This window comes from Delphinapterus leucas, chromosome 15, assembly GCF_059928025.1.
Source record: "Delphinapterus leucas isolate spDelLeu-1000000601 "Yukka" chromosome 15, BTC_Dleu_Yukka2, whole genome shotgun sequence".
Taxonomy (NCBI): Eukaryota; Metazoa; Chordata; class Mammalia; order Artiodactyla; family Monodontidae; genus Delphinapterus; species Delphinapterus leucas.
This window is the reverse complement of record NC_143143.1, coordinates 63,551,479-63,573,603: the sequence shown is the minus strand read 5'-3', so window position 1 is coordinate 63,573,603 and position 22,125 is coordinate 63,551,479. Positions and strand designations below refer to the sequence as shown.

Here is a 22,125-nt window from a genome sequence, read left to right as displayed (position 1 = left end):
GCTTTTGCATGTCTCTAAAGCTTTTGATTTCTCCATTGAATCTGAATGAGATCCTTGTCAGGTAATCTTGGTTGTAGGTTCTTCCCTTTCATCACTTTAAATATATCATGCCACTCCCTCTGGCTTGTAGAGTTTCTGCTGAGAAATCAGCTGTTAACCTTATGGGAGTTCCCATGTATGTTATTTGTCGTTTTTCCCTTGTTGCTTTCAGTAATTTTTCTTTGCCTTTAATTTTTGTCAATTTGATTACTATGTGTCTCAAGATGTTTCTCCTTTGGTTTATCCTGCCTGGGACTCTCTGCACTTCCTGGACTTGGGTGGCTATTTCCTTTCCCATGTTAGGGAACTTTTCAACTATAATCTCTTCAAATATTTTCTCGGGTCTTCTCTCTCTCTTCTTCTGGGACCCCTATACTGCAAATGTTGTTGCATTTAATGTTGTCCCAGAGGTCTCTTAGGCTGTCTTCATTTCTTTTCATTCTGTTTTCTTTATTCTGTTCCACAGCAGTGAATTACACCATTCTATCTTCCAGGTCACTTATCCGTTTTTCTGCCTCAGTTATTCTGCTATTGATTCCTTCTGTTGTATTTTTCATTTCAGTTATTGTATTGTTCATCTCTCTTTGTTTGTTCTTTAATTCTTCTAGGTGTTTGTTCTTTCATTCTTCTAGGTCTTTGTTAAACATTTATTGCATCTTCTCGATCTTTGTCTCCATTCTTTTTCCGAGGTCCTGGATCATCTTCACTGTCATTATTCTGAATTCTTTTTCTGGAAGGTTTCCTATCTCCACTTCATTTAGTTGTTTTTCTGGGGTGTTATCTTGTTCCTTCATCTGGTACATAGCCCTCTGCCTTTTCATCTTGTCTGTCTTTCTGAGAATGTGGTTTTTGTTCCACAGGCTGCAGACTTGTAGCTCTTGCTTCTGCTGTCCGCCCTCTGGTGGATGAGGCTATCTAAGAGGCTTGTGCAAGTTTCCTGATGGGAGGGAATGGTGGTGGGTAGAGCTGTTGCTCTGGTGGGCAGAGCTCAGTAAAACTTTAATCCACTTTGTCTGCTGATGGGTGGGGCTGGGTTCCCTCCCTGTTGGTTGTTTGGCCTGAGGCGACCCAACACTGGCGCCTACCCAGCTCTTTCGTGGGGCTAATGGCGGACTCTGGGAGGGCTCACGCCAAGTACTTCCCAGAACTTCTGCTGCCAGTGTCCTTGTCCTCATGGTGAAACACAGCCAGCCCCAACCTCTGCAGGAGACCCTCCAACACTAGCAGGTAGGTCTGGTTCATTCTCCTGTGGGGTCACTGCTCCTTCCCTCCTGGGTCCTGATGCGCACACTACTTTGTGTGTGCCCTCCAAGAGTGGAGTCTCCCGTTGCCGTACCCCCAGGTTGGGAAGCCTGACGTCGGGCTCAGAACCTTCACTCCAGTGGGTGGACTTCTGTGGTATAAGTGTTTTCCAGTTTGTGAGTCATCCACCCAGCAGTTATGGGATTTGATTTTATTGTGATTGTGTCCCTCCTACCGTCTCATCGTGCCTTCTCTTTTGTATTTATATATGGGGTATCTTTTTTGGTGAGTTCCAGTGTCTTCCTGTCAATGACTGTTCAGCAGTTAGTTGTGATTCCGGTGCTCTCACAAGAGGGAGTGATCGCATGTCCTTCTACTCCGCCATCTTGAAACAATCCCCCTGGCATGCCTTCTTCTGTCCATCAAACACTCTGTGTCAAGGCCTAGATCAAGTGTTACCTCCCCCTCTGAGACTTTCTGTCCCCATCAGTCCCTCCCCTGGCCCTTCTGAGGGCTGGGTACGCTTACCGCCCTTACCCCCTCAGCTGTGCACTGCTGCCTCACTCATCCCTCCCACTGCATCACACCCTTCCTGAGGATGTGGGGAACTCGACCTTGCTCTGAGCTCCAGCCATAGGCCCACACACAGATGTCTGAGGGATATCAGCCTTCAGGGAAACTCAGTGATCAAATTGAGTCCGACAGTCCTCCCGCATCCTGCCCTGTTCCATCTCAGCCTCAGAGTCCTCTCCTGTAACTGAGGCAATGTGGCCCAGCAGGGTGGTGGTGAAGACAAATAAGAAAGCACAGGTGAAGGCCCGTTTTCTCCCTCCCTGTCTCCTAGGCAGCCTAGTTTGCTTCCCCCCTGGACTAGCTGGAGATGCGGAAGGGAATGCTGGATGTGGGGGCACCTATGGCCATCCAGAGGCCTGCTCAAAATGGTCCTCTGACTCTGGTTAGAGTTTCTGATTCCAAAGGGTTTTATGGCAAGGCCCAGGACCCTGCATTTTCAAAAGTGAGTTATAAACCCCTTCCTCCAGGGGTTTCCATGGGATATATTCTGAAATAACTGTTCTGGATGCACCAAACCTCCCTATGGCAATCGGGGCAGCGCAGCTGTGTGAGAAGCCAAGTGACCCCTCAGCCCGCACAAGCTTTGGTGGGGGGAATGCTGCCACCTAGGGGCTAAGAAAGAAACTGCCAAAGCTAGGGCCTGAGCCATATTGATAAAAACATTTATTGAGCACTTTCTGAGTGCCGGGCACTATGCCAAACTCTATGCCAAACTCTTTGTACATTTCATCATACTGTATCCCAATGACAGCCCTATGAGGTAGTACTGTCATAAGCCCCATTGTACAGATGAGGAATGCGGGACTCAGAGAGGTGAAGTGACTTACCCAAGGTCACACAGCAAGTAAGTGTCAGCGCTTGGATCTGAATCCAGATCTGGCTCACAGCTGAACTCTAACCACAACACTCGAGTGCCTCCTACATGCCTACATCAGAGTCGTCTGGGGATGCTGGGAGAACTGCACGTGAAAAGGTTTAACAGGTAAGGGCTCCAAACATATCAGGTCCCTAAAGAGCAGCTTAACTAGAGACTGCCCCTAGGCAGCCTGGAGGAGGGGTGGGTGGGACTCCCCTGTCTTCTCTCTCAGGCAGCCTGACCACCAGCCTGGACCAGCCAGACCCTGGGCCATTTAGGCTCAGCTGCCTCAGATCCCAGAATGCTGCAGGGCTTCCCAGCAGGACAGGGGGCCCAGCGAGGCGACCTTGGTCCAGGGTTTACAGAGCATGTTCCAAAAGGATTTTGACCAATGGCTCACTTCCACTGGGAAGGATATCTAGTCTGCTCCTAGAGGCCCCGGACCCAAAGGTGAGTATCAGGCAGGATGCAGGAGCAAACACCATGGGTCCATCACTCCGAGGCCTGGATGTAGACAGGCACAGCAAGCATGGCACACGGGCCCTCGGCCCCTGCCTGCAGCTCCGCCAGGGCCAGGTTGGAGCCCAGGCCCTCAGCATGCCCGGGCACCACCAGCTCAGGTTCACCCCCCACTGTCCCACCCACTACGATGGACAGCACAGCATCGGGCTCCGAGAAGGGTGGCTTGCCTGGGGCGGCCTCGGGCACTGGCCCAGGCCCTGTGTCCTTCAGCTCCTCCAGCCCCAGCGGGTCAGGCAGGGGGGTCACCACCTTGCGGCCACCAGTGCTGCCGCTGCGGGGGGCTGCCCTCCTCCGGGGGGGCCGCCGGGCTTGCAGGTCCTTGTCCTTTTGGGGGCCAAGGCGGCAGCGGTGGTCCTTGAGGTACTTGTGGCGGGAAAAGCCCTTGGCGCAGCCGGCACAGCGGAACTTGTAGTTGCCTGTGTGGGCGCGCTGGTGCTCGGCGAGGTGGGCACGGCGACTGAAGGACTTGCTGCACAGGGCGCACTTGTGGAGCTTCATGCCTGGGGAGCGAGGGGAAGGCAGTGAGAGGCACCCAGACCCTTCACCCTGCAATGCTGCCCTGGCACTTGGAACGAAGCCCAGTTCCTCAGCTTGCCCTACGAGCATGGGTGTGATCTGGGCCCTGCTCCCTCCACTCTCATCTCCCACCTTCTCCCAGCCACTTACCCTGTGCCAGCCTCCTGCCTCTGGGCCTTTGCTTGTGCTGTTTCCCCTCTGCCTGGAACAGCAAGCTCAGCCCCTAAACCTTAACTAACTTTGCCAGGTCACCATCATCTCTCTCCTCTCTGGTCTGCCTGCCTCACCCTGGCCGCCTCAGACCATTCCCCACAGGGCAGCTAGAGAGGTCTTGGTAAAACCTCTCCATGACACTCCCTGCTCCAAACCCTCCAGTGATTCCCCAAATTTCCCACAGAGCCGCCTGCAGCTGGCCACCCCCTTCACCTCTCAGACACATCCCCTTCCTCTCCCCCCTCTTGTTCTCTGAGCTCCAGGCCTCCCGCCCGCCTTTCCTTGTCTCAAACACCCGCCAGTCTCTTCCCTGCCTGAAGGCTTCGCACTTGCTGCTCCCTCACCCTGGAAGCCATTTCCGGCTCTTCTCCTCTCTCAGACTCAGCTTTTGTGTCACCTCGTCCGGGAAGCCCTCCCTGATACCCACTTCCCTTCTTTCTCTGCCCGCTCACTCTACTTATTTCCATCTTTGCCCTCAGCATATTTTACTGTAACATACTTACTTGTTCGCTGTTCATTTTCGATCTCTGCCACTAAATGCTAAGCTTCCCCAGGAGGGCAGGGTGGGCTTCTGCCTGATTCCCCCATGGCACCCCCAGTGCCTGACACATGGTATTCTCGCAATAGTCACTCACTGGATGAATCACTGGTGCCTCCATATCCACCATGAAGTCAACTCCGTCCCACACACAGACTGTGCCATAGCCCCCTCAGCCTCCCTGGGATGACAGCTCAGAGAGGGGGCAGTGACTTGCCCGAGGCCACCCAGCAGCACAGTGGTAGTGCCAAGAATCAAGCCCAGGCCCTCTGTCTCCAAGTCCTCAATCTACTCTCTTAGTTTTCACACTTTCTTTAGCCACCAGATCCTGTTTATAAACCAGTGGTTGTTAATCAGGGGTGACTTTATTCCCCAAGGATCGTTTGGCTTGTCCCCGGAGACATATTTGGCTGTCATAACCACGGGGTAGAGGCCAGGGATGCTGCTGAACATCGTACAGTGCACAGGGCAGCCGCCCACAACGAAGAATTATCCAGCCCCAAATATCAATAGTGCCGATAGTGAGAAACCTCGCTCTATAGACCAAGTGGTATGTGGAAAGCCAGCCAAGCTGCTCTGGGGAAGCAGCAGCCCCAGGAGAAGCTCTGCGGAGCCACCGGGAAACTGAGGAGTGGTGTGGAGACCCCCTACTCCACACCCCAGCTTCCTCGCTCTGCCGAGTGGGCCAAGGAACCTCCCTGGCCTTATCTTGGACCCACTCAGAACTGGATCTCCCTCCACACCTGACCCCACCTCTGTCACACTGGGTGCCTCTCTGGTATACAGTCATCTCCTCCTGAGTCAGCTTCCTCCTCAGCCTGGGGGACTGTGGTTGACTCACCTCCGTACACCCTGAGGACCCAAACACAGGCCAGGCTCATGGCTCACAGGAGCAAAAGTCTATTGGCTGGAAGGTACCAGGCAGGGAAAATAAGCCTCACAGGATGTGTTTGCTCTTTCTGGGGCTCCTGCCCAGGGGGCTTGAGCTGAACCAGGCCCTCCTGGCACGTCCAGGAGCCACTTACCGGAGTGGGAAAGGATATGAGCCTTCAGCTTGTCTGGCCGGTTGAACTCCTTACTGCAGCCCGTGTGTGTCCTAGGATCCAAAACGCTGGTCAGGGGAGCTCACTAAGCACAGGACTCTCTTGCTGGCCCCCCTGCTAGCCCTGGGCAGGATGGACTCGCTCATCCACCCTAAGGGTTGGGCAGGGGAGCAGCGTGGGGAGTGAAGCAGCCAGGCAGGACCCAAGACAGGACGAAAGGAGAGAGGGCCTGCAGCCCTCGGCCCTGACCCCCTTCTATCCCACAGCTGGGTAAACCTGCCCCCTCCCACCCACCGTCTCTACTCACGAGAAGGGGCATTTGTATTTCTTGAATGGCTCATGGATCAACATGTGTCTCTTCAGTTTGTCCTTGCGGTTGAACGCGGACTCACACACTGAGCATTTGTAGGGCTTCTCACCTGCAGGAGGAAACACAGATGCGGGACCAAGGGTGCCGTGAGAGGGAGTCTGAATATGGGGCGCAGGGGTCTCCATTAGAGGACAGCAACTCCTCTAGGGAGGTGGCCTGGGGGAATATTGCCTCTCCCTTTCCTCGGACTTTGCTTTGCCAGGGAGAAGAGGAGGCTGTTTCAGTTAGGATGGGCAGGAAGGGCCTCTCTGACGAGGCAACACCTGAGGTGGTGAGGGAGCGAGCCATGCAGGAATGTGGGAGTGAGGGTCCCAGGCAGGAGGAGAGGTGGGGCACTGCATGTGTCTGAGGAACAATGGGGAGGCCCATGTGGCCGGGTTGGAGCAGGAGAGGGAGAATGAGGCAGAAGAGGAGGTGGACAAGGCAGCCAGGCCCAAAAGGGAGGGCTTGGGAGGCCAAGGTTTTTACTCTGAGCCGGATGAGAAGCCACCAGAGGGGCTGAGCAGAGGAGGGGCAGGATCTGACTCGAGAGTCTCACAGGCTCCCTCTGGCTGGCTGGGTGTAGAGAACAGATTGAGGGCGTGAGGGTGGAGGCAGGAAGGAGGCTGGTACAAGAAATGGGAAGTGGCCAAGTACGGGTGATGTTCAGAAAGCAGAATCGGCAGCCCTTGCCAACGGACTGGCTGTGGGGCATGAGAGAATCTAAGGCGTGGGCTGGGTGGATGGCCGTGACATTTACTGAAATGGGGTCCACCATAGGGGAGGGGGGAATTACACCTTATCTGGTTGAATCCTTGCAACAAACCATAAGTAAGTCCTAGAAGAGAAAACTTAGGTTCCTGGTCTACACCTAGTGTTTGGGGGAAGTAAGACTCCAGCCCAGCAGTGTGACCCAGAGTCCACCTGAGTTGCCCCGGATTGTCTGCTGCAGAACCCATGCGTGGGGCTGGGGCTGAGGGGTGGCATGGAGAGCAGCTCTCACCTAACAGGGGTCAGGGGTCAGAAACTGCCCTTTGGAAAAGGGCTATTACTGGGTTGCTTTACTTCCTGCCATTATTTCCTCTCTGTTCTCCTCTCTGGGATGAATAAAGTACTTTTGAAAAATGCCAACCCAATGATTGAGGAAATTCTGGTCCTTACAATGGAATGTTCTGCAGTCATTAAAAAGATTAAGGTCAATCTGTGTTTCCTGATCTGGAAAGATCTCCTGGCTATATTGCTAGGGGGAAAAGAAAAGTGTAGGACAGCTTAGTACAGTCTCATTTTTGTTAGAAAAAAATACAATCCCCATACTCCAAAGAAGCCCTGGCCATATGGGTTTGTATCGACACAGAATATGCAGGGAGAAAGGTAGGGGAGGGTACACACCAAACTGTCAGTAGCAATTAAGATTTGAAGGGGGAATTTAACATTTCACTTTAGGTACTTCCATACTGCTTCCATTTTTACAAAAAGTATGTATTACTTTTGAATAATAATAATTATTTTAAAAACCAAAAAGAAAGCAATTTGGTAGTATCTATCAAAATTGCCAATGAAGTTACTTTTTTTCTTCTTTTATCATAAATATGAAATATATGTAACAGAAAATTTACCATTTTAACCATCTTTAAGTGTACACTTCAGTGGCATTAACTACATTCTTACTGTCATGCTACCATCACCACTATCCATCTCCAGAACTTTTTCATCATCCCAAACTAAAACTTGGTACTGCGTATACATTTTAACCTAGCATTTTTTCCACTGCTAGGAATGTACACCTCAGATATATTCCCAAAAGCTTGTCAAGAGACCCACACAGCATTGTGTATACAAACTAACAGCTGAAAAAATAAGTTAAGTGTCCATCCACAGGGAACTAGTTAAATCAAAGACGGTAAACGCAGGAGAATACTATGCAGCTGAGAAAAAGAAGGTGCCATTAGGAACATCTTCAAGGTACTTGATAAGTGAAGAAAAATGGCACATAATAGAGTTATAATATGTGCCTGTTTGTGTAAAAGTAAGCACATGTTTTGTATAGATGGAAAATAAAACTAGAATGTCCCAGGTGAGACCACTAACAGTGATCACCTTTGAGGAGGGGAATTAGGATCACTCTTCAAATTGCAAACTCCAAGTCGCAAACTGATGGTGGTTATTTTAACAACTAAAACTGTACAGATAGAAAATATTGTTTTGTGAAACTTCTGTTTCAGTATATTCTGTGTGTAAGTATGTGTTTCCTGGGTTGCATATAAAATGTATTTTTTACCGCACGCCACAGTAAAAAAAAAAAAAAAAAAAAGGATTGTCCATCTGAGGATGCTTTTGTATTATCAAGGATTTTTTCCTCAGGTTTTCTCAATCTTTAGACTGTTTTCAGTATAAAGCAGAACAGAATTTTTTAACTAATAAAAAACATTTTAAAGCTTAAAAGAAAATAAAGTGTCGATGTATCTCAGCTGGGGAACTAAGGAGAGAGGGTTCTATCCAGGTTTGGGAGGGAATTTTGCATCGAGCACAACGCCCCCACCCCCAGGGGCTCAGAATGGCCTCAGGGGCAGAGCCAAGAGTCCCCCCCACCCGCCTCCCGAGGCTCATCTCCACTCTAGTGTTGGTGGGAACCCCTTGTTCACTTGAGGGGGCAGGCAGGGGCCAGGAAGGGGATGGGAAGCGGGGATGAAGAGAGGGAGGGGATGGGCAGGAGGGGGCTCAGGAAGAAGGCTGAAGGAGATGGGGAGGAAGGCCAGAGGGGGATGGGAAGGGGAACAGAGAGGGTGTCTGGAGGGAGGGGAAGGGGGACTGAGCAGGAGTTGGTGGGGGACAGGGTACCCACCTGAGTGGATGTGAGCATGCAGTTTGAGGTAGTGCTCCCGCCGGAAGAACTTCTTGCACACCTGGCACTTGAACCTGCCCCCGCTGCCGTGGGTGGGCAGGTGACGCCGCAGGTAGCGTTCACAAGGAAACACCTGGCAGAACAGAGGAGTCAGCGTCAGGTCTGACTCACCAGCCCTCACCACGTTATGAGCTCAAGGGGCCCCTCGTTACCAGCCCTTACAGAAACATCTTCCTTTCTGCCCACTGGGGGTCAAGGCCCACAGTGTCAAGCTCAGCCATTAGATCCTCATGGCTCCCACTACTCACCCATAAGCCCAGTCAAGACACGCGTGCCCTGAGCTTCTGCCCAGGCTGTTGTTTCTACCCAGGGAGCCTTTCTCTTAGCCTGACAAACTCCTCCTCATCCTTTAAGACCCAACTCAGGTCACTGCTTCTGTGAAGCCCTCCCTGACTCCTCAATGCCACACCAGGCAAAGCAAATTCCTCCCTTGAATGTCCACCCATATTTTTAAAGTCAGCATCTAACTTAGTGAAACACAGCCCTTTGCTTGTACGGGATCTCCAAGAGGGCAGAGAGGGGCTTTCATTCCTCAGCACAGGGCCTGAATCAAATGACTGACAAGCAAAGGAATGAATGAAAAAATGAACAAATAACTGAAGAAATAAATGGAAAGGTAATAAAAAGCCAGAAAACACAGAAGCCAAAATCTCTTTCCTCCCCAGGCATAGGAAAAGCATTCGTTCGTTTTTTCATTCATCTGATACAGAGAAGTGGTCAAGGACACAGACCCATCAACTTACTAGCCCCATCATTTCCCAGCTGGATGACCTTTCTGTGCCTCAGTTTCCCTGTCTATAAAATGGAGACAGTAATAATTTGCCTACCTCCTAGGGTTAAATGCGTCCGTTCAGACAAAATGCTCAGAATAGCATCTGGCACATGGTTCTTGCTAATTCACGATACCTTTTATTCAGACCACAAATTCCAAACCCCTAAATTAGGCTGTATAATTAGAAACATCTACAATGAGGCCGAAGTGAAACCAGGGCTGTCTGTCCTGGAAAATCTGCCTCATAAGGTTGTAAGAAAATGAGTAGAACAAAGAAACCGGTTAAACACACCAGGGGGATGCAATCTGCAAAATCCAGACTTCAGGAAACTCCACAGGACCGATGGCCCAGTTTCTTCAACAAATACATTAAAAGAAAAAAGAAAGGAGCATCGATGGGGGGAATCTGTAGATTAACAGAAACTTTGGTCGTATCAACCAATCACAATATACCGACCTGATTCAAACAAACTTTACAAAAATTATGTTTTTTGGAAAAGTGGAAAATGGAACACTGCCTGGATATTTGATGATATGAAGGGCCAGGCTTTAGTGAGGGCTTCCAGATCCACTGAAAAGAAGAACCAGTAATAACAAGGATGATAAGACATCAGGAAGCTGGAGGCCGCTGTTCAGATGCTGGGCCTGGGCCCAGGAGAGGCCTCACTCCACGTCAGCCCGGCCTGGCCCGCCTGGCCCAGCAGTAGCACTGGGATGGCCACGGGTGGTGTCCAACGGGTGAGACGGGCCAGGCAGAGCTCTCGCTCTTCAAAGGCAAAGTCGTCTGCGGAGACAACCCCAAGCTTGGCCTGCACGTGTGTTGAGGCAGCAGGGGAGAAGGAGACGGTGGGGTCTTCACTCCATCACCTCTCGCCCCTATTTTCGCCCAGCCAGCAAGGGCAGGGTTCCCCACCTTTTGGCAGTGCGGGCAGGGGAAGTTGTGAGTGGCGGTCTGCAGGTGGTGCTCCAGCGCCTCCGGGGTGGAGTACTTGTTGACGCATTTGACACACCTACATGGGGAGAAGCAGAGAAGTGAGAGAGCTGTGTTCGGGGCTGGATGCCCCAGCAGGCGTGGGAACCGGCCACTCCCTGCCCCCAACACCAGGAGGCAAAATCCCACATCTGATTCATTCTCAAATCAGTCCATTCTTCTCGCTTGCCACCGCCTCCATCCTAATCCAAACCATCTTGCTCGAACGTGTGCAGTAGCCTCCTCCCTGCCCTAATTCATTCTCCACAGGGGAGCCAGTAGGAGCCTTTAAAAATCAAAATCACAGTTTACCCTTCCCCCTCCCCATATCCTCAAGTCCATTCTCTAGTAGGTCTGTGTCTTTATTCACGTCTTGCCCCTAGGTTCTTCATGACCTTTTTTTTTTTCTTAGATTCCATATATATGTGTTAGCATACAGTATTTGTTTTTCTCTTTCTGACTTACTTCACTCTGTATGACAGACTCTAGGTCCATCCACCTTATTACAAATAACTCAATTTTGTTTCTTTTTATGGCTGAGTAATATTCCATTGTATATATGTGCCACAAAGTGAGAGAGTGGCATGGACATATATACACTACCAAACGTAAAATAGATAGCTAGTGGGAAGCAGCCACATAGCACAGGGAGATCAGCTTGGTGCTTTGTGACCACCTAGAGGAGTGGGATAGGGAGGGTGGGAGGGAGGGAGGGAGATGCAAGAGGGAGGAGATATGGGAACATATGTATATGTATAACTGATTCACTTTGTTATAAAGCAGAAACTAACACACCATTGTAAAGCAATTATACTCCAATAAAGATGTTAATAAAAATTTAAAAATAAAATTATGTGTTTACGACAAAACCTTTTTTTAAAAATAAATTTACTTATTTTATTAAAAAAAAAATCAAAATCAGACCATGTCACACCCTTGCTTAAAAATCCCCACCTTGGCTTACAAGGCCCTACTGGCCTGACTCACTCCCAGCTCTCAGCTTTCACCTTTCCCCATTGCCCATCTCACACCCTCTGCTCCAGGCCCCCCGGTCTCCTGAATGCACCCAGAACACACCAAACTCAACCCCACCTCAGGTTCTTTGTACTTGCTGTTTTTATGACCTGGAACACTCTTCCCCCCAGTCCTCCCCTTGGCAGCACCTGCTCAGCCTTCACATCTCAGCTCAAATGTCACCTCCTCAGACAGTCCGTCCCCGACCACCCCATCTCAAGGTGCCCCCCAGAACCCAGCCCCAGCCACTTCCTACTATGCTCTCCAGTTGTATTTTCTTCTTAGCAATTATTATCTGGAATCATTTATTTGCTTACTTCTCTGTCTCCTCCACCAGCAAGTGGGCTCTGGAGGCCAGGACCATATCTGTCTTGTTTGGCTTGTTCATAACCTGCTCTGAGCACCAGGGACAATCTCTTACATGAAACAGTCAGACAAGGACCCACTGCAGAGCACAAGGAGCTCTACTCAGTACTCTGTAATGGCCTATATGGGAAAAGAATCTAAAAAGGAGTGGATAGATGTATAACTGAGTCACTTTGCTGTACACCTGAAACTAACACAACATTGTAAATCAACTATACTCCAATAAAAATTAAAAAAAAAAAAAAAGTCAGACAGACAAGGATCCAGGTCTGGCTCCTTCCCATCTCTGACCCTCAGTTTCCTTATCCATAAAATGAGGTAGGAATTCCAAGTGGACCTGCCTCTCAGTTTTTCTTAAGATCATAACAAGAGTCAAAGGACACACTGGTGCCAAACAGCTCATAAACTGCAAAGCACATAGACATGGTCTTTACTCTAAACATCACTTGCTAACATGTCCACAAAAGAGCAGTTTCAGGCCTCAAGCCGCTCTAAGGAAAAGGTCCCACCGTCCCCCCACCACAGAACATTCACCAGCAAATGGGCCCGTTTACAATGCAGTACCACTGAGGAATGCCAGAGGCAGGTGGGCCATTCATGTTGAAAACAGAACCATGGACCCTGCTATCTGTACACCAGGGCACGTGGGAAACCCGCAGTCAGGCTGCACCTGTGGTGGGCCCCGGGGACGCCCCCTCAGGCCACACCCTGAAAACCACAAGCTAAATGCCTCCAGATGGCAAGAAAGAAGGAGCAGGAGAGGGGAGAGCAGAGCTACCAGGAGGGCAGAGACCTGGTGAGCTAGTGGGAGGAAGAAAACAGGAATCGCACAGGCTCCGGCAGCAAGGATGCAGTTTCGCAGCACCATTAAATGAAAACTCCCTGCCAGAAACGCCACCCTAACTATGTCACCCAAAGTAACATCCCCAGCACCAGGCCAAACCAGAGTCACGTGTCTCCTGATACAGCACGCTGAGAAAGACACAGCGTCGCTTTGTGATACTCCTGCCAAAAGTGCCAATCCTGGCTCCACCCTGAGGTCAAATCAGACAAACCCAAACTGAGGGCATTTTACAAAATTACTGGCTTATACTCTTCCAAAATATTAAGGTCATGAAAGACAAAGACAGAATGAGAACTGTTCCAGCTTAAAGGGGACTAAAGAGACACAACAACCAAATACAATCTGGAATCCTGGATTGGATCCTGAGCCAGAAAAAACATTTTTTTTTCTTTGTCTATAAAGGATGTTATTGGAACAATTAGAAATTTTTGAATAGGGTACATTAGGTAACAGAATTGTATTGATTTAACTTCCTGATCTTGATAACTACACTGTGCTTATGTAAGAGGTTATCCTCATTTTTAGAAAATACACACTAAAGAGAAAGGGTAAAGGAGCATCACGTCTGCAAATTATTCCCAAAAAGCTCAGAATGTGATAAAGTAAGTGTGTAAGGATTGTAATATCGGGGAAATCTGGATGAAGGGTGTATGAAGGGAATTCTCTGTACTATTCTTATAACTTTTCTAGAAGTCTAAAATTATGTCAAAATAAGTTTAAAAAGAACACTTCCTGAAAGTGATTGCCTATGGGATGAGGGAGCGGGTCAGGGTGGATAGGGAATTCCTTTTCACTCTATGCCCTCCTGTAGTTTTTAAATATTGCATTGTATGCACATAGCAATTTTTTTTTTCAAGTAGGTAATTAATCTTTTTTAAACCCCTCTGTGATCTTTGACCTGCAAAATCACTTCTAGGAATTTATTTACAAATGAGCAAAGATATATGTCCAAAGTTGTTCCTGTAGTGTTGTTTATAATAATGACAAACTGGAAATAACCCAATTAACCTGCAATAAGGAATGAGTTAAATAAATTACAGCCCATCCACATACAATGGAATACTAAGTAGCTGTTTAAAAGACTGAGGCAGGTCTGTTTGTGCTGAGGTGCAAAGATATAAACATTATAGTTTTAAGTGGTAACGCCAAGTATACAGAATGATCCTATTAAATTTTAGACTGTTTATCAGAAGTTGTGCAACAGGAAGATGGTGTGATGAATTTTCACCAGATTCAATAACTGTGTTTGGGATAACCTAACTCAAATATAGCCTGTGATATTTATAGCTATAAATATGCTTATTACAGATATATATCAAAGGACATGTACCAAGAGGTTAACAGGGTTTTGTTTTTTGTCTTCTTGTGGGTTTTTCTAAAAATTCATTTCTGTGCATTGAACATGGATGACTTTTGTAACTAGAAAAAAAAACACATCTTAGTTTTAAAAGGAAAAAGTAAACATACAGCATATATATAGTGACATGTATGAAATTCACTTGAGGGAGTTGGGGAGGCTCCACAGGCAGGCCAAGGCAATGTGGCCCAAAGCAGGCAGAGCAGCCGGACTGACAGGACCTGCCCCCGTGAAAATGGAATGAAACCACCACACCCACTTAAATGTCACCATGAGACAGAAATAAACTCTCACCTTGTTAAAGCCACTGTTATTTTGGGTCCCTGTTACAAGCAACCAAACCTAGATTTAAATTATATAATTAATAAACATTGCAGCAATAATATTTATTGAGTACCTATTATGTTCCAGGCACCATGTCTAACTGCTTCATACTCATCTTACTTGATCCTTATAAATAATCCAATAGGGTAGGCACTATCGTATCGCCATTTCACAGGTGAGGAGACTGAAGTTCAGAGTGGCTGAATATCTTGTTGAGGTCATCCATCAGGTTTGCAGCTGAGCTCAGATTTGAGCACAGGGAGGTGGCTCCAGAGCTCTTATCATTACCCACTACACCATTCCACCCTTGGGCCATCCAGATGGTGTCCTGCCTCCCTGCACCTTACTCTGGGGCCAGAAGCTCCAATGGCTACAAAGGGCCTCTGACACTCTAAGCTTGGCAAGAGAACCTGGGAGAAGTGATCTACTGCAGGCACAGGGCCATCATGGGGCTCAATTCTCAGCCTGTGAACTCCAAAACCAGAGCTATGAGGCTTCCACAGTCCAAGACAAGAGTTTGAATCCCAGCTCGTACTGATGTTGTTACTCTGGTAGGCAGGTCACTTCTCCTCTCTGAGCCTCAATGTCCTCATCTTCAAAATGGGGAGAACACCACAGCTATGGACTGAATGGTGTCCCTCCAAAATCTGCATGTTGAAGTCCTGACCCTCAATGTAATGGTATTTGCAGATGGGGCCTTTGGGTAGTGATTAGGTTTAGATGAGATCATGAGTGTGGGATCCTCCAGGTAAGGTTAGTGCCCTTATAAGAAAAGACCAGACAGAAAGGATGCCCTCTCTCTCTCATGTGTCTGTAATATTTTGTTATAGCCACCTCAGCTGACTGATACAACCTACCTCCCAGGATTGCGGGGATCAATGTCCCTAAGTCAGGCCAAGGCACCTAGTAGTTGCTCCCTTCCTTTTACTTGGCATCTCACTCTAGAGAGACACACAGCTACAGGGACTTATAGAATATCCACAGATTGGAATGGCAAAAGCAAAAGAAAATGCCCTCTGAGAACAAATGAGAATTACTCATCATTATCCAGAAATCTCTACCCCTTAGTTGGTCAGAGCTTCACCTGGTTTTCCTGCCTCTTTGGCCCCATTTCCCAATCTCCCTCAGGGTCAGTTGCCCTACATCCCATTTCTCAAGCCCCAGTCCCCCTGCCAACTTCTCAAAGCTCTTGTGACTTCTAAAAGGTCCTCATGCCCTGGCCCCACTTTCTCTCCCAGGCCCCATCTAAACATCTCCTCCCCCTTCCATTCTACAGAACAGTCATTCTAAACCACATGCTATTTTATTTTATATCGCTACACCTGCTGTTCCTCCTGCTAGGAATGCACTTCCCACTACCCACTGTCTACCTGGCAAACTGCTACCCATCCTTCAAAACCCAGTTCAGATATCATTGTTCCTGGGACACCTTTGCTGCCCTACCTCCCACTTTGCGTAATATGTCTATGATAGCATTTTATCACAGTATATCCTAAGAATATATACACTCCTGTCTCCCTAAGCAGCCCATGCATTCTAAACTCAAGGTCTGTATTTACTTATTTTTGAACCCCAGAAGCCTCACCCAGGAGTTAGAGGGGGGCCCCCTTATCAGAGGTCATCAGCTAAGTCTGTGCAGACACAAGTTTGTACAGAGAAGCAAAAGCCATTCTAACATGAAAATATTCACTAATGGACTAGAAGAAGTCCCTAGACAAACACTCCAATATTTTTTTCACTATCCCCATGCACTACGTGCTGGGTTTTGTGAGGCAGCGGCTCCCAAGAGACATAAGGGAAATGCGTGGCGAAATGAATGCAGAGCAAAAATGAGGGGTTCCATCAAGTCATGAAAGTGATGCTGGATGACACCATCGGCATATGAGAGTCTAGAAGAGGGACCAGAAAGCAATCGAGGAAGAGAAACTCTACAAGGATGATCACAGGATCGATGGCTCCAAAGAGAATGATCTGAAGATCTAAGGACTAAAAGCATGAGGCAAAACGGAGGGAGCCCTTCATCATTTCTGCCAAAGGGACCTTCTTTATGACTGAAACAGAAAACTACAACAATGTAAAGGGTTGTCAGAAAACTACCCCCAATGAAATCTATATTTGATTCATTCCTTGTCCATTCTAAGAATCAGCATATAGCTTCAACTTTAACCTAAATTTTACAGATTATAAAACAAATGAATCTTATTTTTATGATTTTTGCTTTCAGATTTTGCTTTCAGACTTGTTCATTTTTTCATTTAAGAATCAGCGTACCATTCCAACTGTAACCTAAATTGTGTAGACTATCAGACGGAATACTATTTTCATAATATTTTACTTTAGAAAAAAAACAAATCTTTTTTCCATTATGAACAAGGAAAGAACATTGGCTTCCCTTTTTTAAGATTTTTTTTTTTTTTTAGGATAACTGTCTGCCAAGTTGAAGAATGATATAAGGCGGGCCAGCATCTCTTGCCCCCTTCAGTGCCAAGACACAGAACCCTCTCTGCCAGGCTGGACCCTGGAGCCTCAGATTCCCCTTTGAGATGTCCCACTGGTCCTGAGCAGTCAGAACCACCAAGGGACCAGACCCCTGGGCTCCCTGCAGGGAGAGGGAAAAGGGAGGGCACGTACTTGTAGACGGCACTGTCCTTCTTGGGGCTGTGCTGGGGCAGGAGGCTGTGTGAGTACTGATGCACACCCAGGTCGTAAAGTGAGGGGAAGTCCTTGCCACAGAGGTGGCAACGGTAGCTCAGCTCCTCCTGGTGGCTCTTGATGTGCTCCAGAAAAGTGTCGAGCTTTGGGAATGTCTGCGCGCAGCTTTTGACCACACACTTGTACACCTTGAGGGAAGAGGCAGGGTCGGTGAGGAAAGGCAGGAGAGCTGCTCCACTGCCGCCCCCTGCCCTGTGGCATCCACCTCGAACACTGCTTGTGGAAGACCCAACCGCTGTTTCCCTGCTCCCCTGCTGCTGCAGCCTTGGTCTTATTTTGATTAGAGGGTCCCCTCCTCTCAGCCAGTCACAATGGCCCCATTACCCTCCCTGCAGGCTCTGTGTGGTCTGGGTATGCTTAAGAAAAAATATCCAAAACCTGGAATGATAACATCTTGAAAAGATGTGAAAAGATGACATGACGTCCTTCCAATGTCATGCTAGAATAGTGGCTCTCCAACTTGAGCCTGCATCACGATAACAGATTATCCTACTCCCAGCGAATCTGATTCAGCAGGTCTGGGTGGCCTGAATATGTGCATTCCTACCAAGTGCCCAGGTGATGCTGAAGCTGCTGGGCCAGGGACCTCAATTTGAGAACTGCTGTCTGGCAGGCAGTTAGGTAAAGGCAGTTAAGCCACTGAGGGTCATCTCACCCTCTGGGTGATGTGACTTGTTTTGACTGTTTACTACTGATTAGGACCCAGACTCTAAAGTTAAATGTCAATTTGTAGAAAACTGATCCAATGTAAATGATTTTTCTCATGTAGAAAAGATAACTCCAAAGGTTTTGGTGCCCTGAAGACATTAACCAGATTTGTATCTAACTTAGTAATCTTATTTCAGGATTCCTTTTTTTCACTGACATAGTTATATAAGGGTATAGATATCAGTGTTTCATATCCTCTTTTGACTGGCTTTGTCATCCTCCCAGTTCCCTCATTAATGAGTTAAGTAAAATTCTGACTCATGTTCACTATGTTATTTGTATGAGAATGATGTTTTTTAACATTTTGAAAATTATACTTTGACAAGTAGTACACACTCCTCATAGGGCTTCATGACACACTCAGATACAATTCCACATGCCCTTTCTTCCTAATAAAGTGAACCCTGATTGGTTCAGAGCGGCAAGATGCCAAATCAAGTTAAAGCATTTGATCCCCTGGCTCCCTTACATCGAGTGTCAGCCATGTGACTCCTTTCTTGCCAATGATAAGTAGGCAGTAGTCTTTGGGGAAGGAATCACTCCCAGAACAAAAAGGCAAAAGCTTCCTAGGAGAAGTTCCCTCTGTTTTTTGCATTTGTCCTGACTGGAATATAGATGTGATGACCGGAGGTATAGCAGCCATCCTGCAACCTTGAGGATGAAAGCCACATGCTAAAGATGGCAGAGCAGAAAGCCAAGAGAACCCTGCTATATAAGCCCAATGCTACCTACTTATGGACCTCTTGTGATGTGAGAGGATAAAAACCCTAACCAGTAAGCCAGTTATCTATTATTTGCAGCATGACAATGCACTCCTAAATGACAGAGCATATGCACCGGCTCTGACCAATGAGAGGTCTACAGAAGGCTTCTGGGAAAGGTTTCCTTGCTCCTAAAGAAGACACAGAAAATACAACCCCTTTATGATCACGGATAATACTGTGTTTGATCTTCTGCCTAGGAAGAGTGACTACCATCACAGGACCACAGGCAAACCACCAGCAGGGGACAAGGCCACACCCTGAGATAGTGGAGACAAGAGCTAGAAAGACACAGGGTCCTTGATGCTGGGTTGAGTCAACTGACTGTCTCAGGTCCAGAGCTGCCCTATCTTGGGTTTTCTTGTTATGTGAGATAACAAACTTCCTAATTGTTTAAGCTAGTTTGAGTCAAAGTTTTCTGTGATTTTCCCCCAAAGATATCCTAACTTAACTCCATCAATCTCCCTGCTAAGAATCTATCATAAGGGGACTTCCCTGGTGGTGCAGTGGTTAAGAATCCTCCTGCCAATGCAGGGGACACGGGTTTGATCCCTGGTCTGGGAAGATCCCACATGCCACAGAGCAACTAAGCCTGTGCGCCACAACTACTGAGCCTGCGCACCACAACTACTGAAGCCTGCGCTCCCTAGAGCCCATGCTCCGCAACAAGAGAAGCCACCGCAGTGAGAAGCCCATGCACCGCAACGAAGAGTAACCCCTGCTCGCTGCAACTAGAGAAAGCCCATGCTCAGCAGCGAAGACCCAACACAGCCAAAAGAAAAAAAAAAAAAGAATCTATCATAAGGAAGAAGTCAGAGATGTGGACAAAGATTTGATTACAACAATGTTCACAACAGTTTTGTTTATAATAGCAAAACTCAGGAAGTAACCTAAATGTTCAACAATAGGGAATTTAAAAAAATGTAGCCATTGGGAATTCCCTGGTGGTCCAGTGGTTGGGACTCCACTGCTTCCACTGCAGCGGGTACAGGTTCGATCCTTGGTCAGGGAACTAAGATCCCTCGTGCCACATGGCATGGCCAAAAAAAAAAAAATGTAGCCGTTAAAAATTATGTTTTGTTTTGTTTTTTTAAATAGTGACATGGAGACTTCCCTGGTGGTCCAGTGGTTAAGAATCTGCCTTCCAATGCAGGCGACACGGGTTTGACCCCTGGTCAGGGAACTAACATCCCACACGTGGCAGGGCAGCTAAGCCCGCGCGCTGCAACTACTGAGCATGCAAGCCACAGCTAGAGAGCCCGTGTGCTGCAACTACAGAGCCCACGCACTCTGGAGCCCAAGCGCCACAACTAGAGAGAGAAAACCCGCACACCACAACCAGAGAAAAGCCCACTAGAGAGAAGCCACGCGCCGCCACTAAGACCTGACACAGCCAAAAATTAATTAAATAAATAAATATTTTTTAAAAATAGTGACATGAGTAAATGCTCAGAATATAAAATTAGATTCAAAAACAAAAAGCACAAGAAAATTTACACTGAGTGAAAAAAGTCAGTCTCAGAAGGCCACATACTTGACGATTCCACATATACAACATTCTCAAAATGACAAACTTATAAGGACAGAGAACAAATTAATTTTAGTGGTTTCCAGAGGCCAGGGATGTTGATGAGGAGCGTGGGTGTGACTACAAAAACCCAGCACAAGGGAGTCTCTGTGGTGATGGAATCCTTCTGTATCGTGATTGCAGTGGTGACTACTCAAATCTACACAGGTGATAAAATGACATAGAACTATACATACACTTTATATCAAAGTCAGTTTCCTATTTATGATACTGTGCTCTGGTTATGTAAGAAGTAACCATTGAGGGGAACTGACTGAAGGGTATGAGGGACCGCTCTATACCATCTTTGCAACTTCCTGAGAACCTATAATTCTTTAAAAAGTCTTTTAAAAATCTATCTCAGAAAAAAAGCATACTTCAGAATTATATATGTGTACAGATCCCAATTATAATTTTAAAAAAAACAGAAAATCTACAAAACATACTGCATTTTGGGCTGCATTCATGGGAGGACACATTGCAAGGTGGTTAACGACATGGGGTTTGGAGTCAAATCAACCTGGCTTTGAAGCCTGACTCCGTCACTTACTGGCAGTGTGACTTAGGATGGGTCACTTCACCTCTCTGTGCTTCAGTTTCTTCACCTGGATATACTGAAAATGCCTATCTCTAAGGTTGTTATGAGAAGTAAATAAAGTATTGAATGTAAGGCACTTAGCAGAATACCCAGCATATAATAAATAGTAAATATTAACCTAAACATTCTTCAGACTTTTCTGAATTTTCTAATCTTACATTGGGTATATGATACTTTTATAAGGAGAAAAATAACTAATAAAGATTATTTAAAAAAAATAAAGACTGGAATAGAGTTACCATATAACCCAGCAATTCCACCCCTAGGTTTATACCCAAGAGAATTGAAAACATATGTTCATACAAAAACTTGTACACAAATGTCCACAAAAGTATCAGTCATAAAAGCCAAAAAGTAGAAACAACCTAAATGTCTATCAACTGATAAAAGGATATTCAAAATGTGCTATATCCATACAACAGAATATTATTCGGCAATAAAAAGGAATAAAGTACTGATACATGTTACAACACAAACGAAAACATTATCTCAAAAGACCACGTACTATATGATTCCATTATTAAATGTCCAGAACAGGTAAATCCATAGTCAGAAAACGGATCAGTGGTTGCCTGGGGCTGGGAGTAGGGGGGTGTGACTACTAACAGGTATAAAGTTTCCAGGGTGATAAAAATGTTCTAGAATTAGTGTGGTGATGGCTGTGTAACATTATGAATAGATTAAAAACTATTAAAGTGTACACTTTAAAAGGGTGAATTTTATGGTATATGAACTATGCCTCAATGGAAAAAAAAAAGGCTGTAGTCTTAAATCCCCATAGGTAGGTTTTTAGACCCTAGGTCTTCTCAGAGGAGTAAGGATGCTTCCTGTGTCTGGTCCCTTCATTATACGACCCTTGAGAGGTGGGCTTCCTCCCCTGGGCAAGCACCATAACCACCCAGTAAGCTGGCCCCACCCAGGCAGAACAGACGAGGAAGCTTGGTCCATCATGGTCACATGGTAGCTCAGAGCAGCCGAGGCCCACTCCTGTCCCTTTCTAGGCAGCACCAGTCAAGGCTCACGACTAGAGTCGGTGTTGCCCGCCCACCCCGACCCCTGCTCCCCGCCACCCACTTACCTGCTCATTCTTATGCTGGGTCATGTGGGACTTGAGCTGGAAGTAGGTACTGAACTTGCTGGGGCAGAACTGGCACAGGTAGGAGCTATCGATGAGGACCACCTGCTTGGCCTCCAGCTTGTCCCCCTCCTCCTCGCCTGCTGTGGGCAAGGCCTGGGGCTGCGGGGCACTCGACAGGGTCTGGCCCAACCCTATGGAGAAAGCCAGGGAGGGAAGTCACTGAGAAAGGCAGAGGGAGAGCCAGGACAGAGCCACGCCCCT

General features: G+C 47.3%; 1 protein-coding gene across 2 annotated transcripts in view; it reads right to left on the bottom strand.

The window, feature by feature from the left end:
- Nucleotides 1-2,499: 2,499 nt before the first annotated feature.
- The window catches only part of ZNF341 (zinc finger protein 341), a 42,298-nt gene continuing 22,672 nt past the window's right edge, over nt 2,500-22,125 (bottom strand). For both annotated transcript variants that reach the window (XM_089896716.1, XM_022592657.3), the window contains exons 9-15: nt 21,865-22,055; nt 17,072-17,280; nt 10,479-10,575; nt 8,734-8,866; nt 5,850-5,961; nt 5,525-5,595; nt 2,500-3,732 (exon numbers count right to left, since the gene is read on the bottom strand). In XM_089896716.1, coding sequence (XP_089752842.1) covers nt 3,203-3,732; nt 5,525-5,595; nt 5,850-5,961; nt 8,734-8,866; nt 10,479-10,575; nt 17,072-17,280; nt 21,865-22,055 — 1,343 coding nt within the window. In that variant the 3' untranslated portion in view covers nt 2,500-3,202. The remainder of the gene's footprint in view (nt 3,733-5,524; nt 5,596-5,849; nt 5,962-8,733; nt 8,867-10,478; nt 10,576-17,071; nt 17,281-21,864; nt 22,056-22,125) is intronic.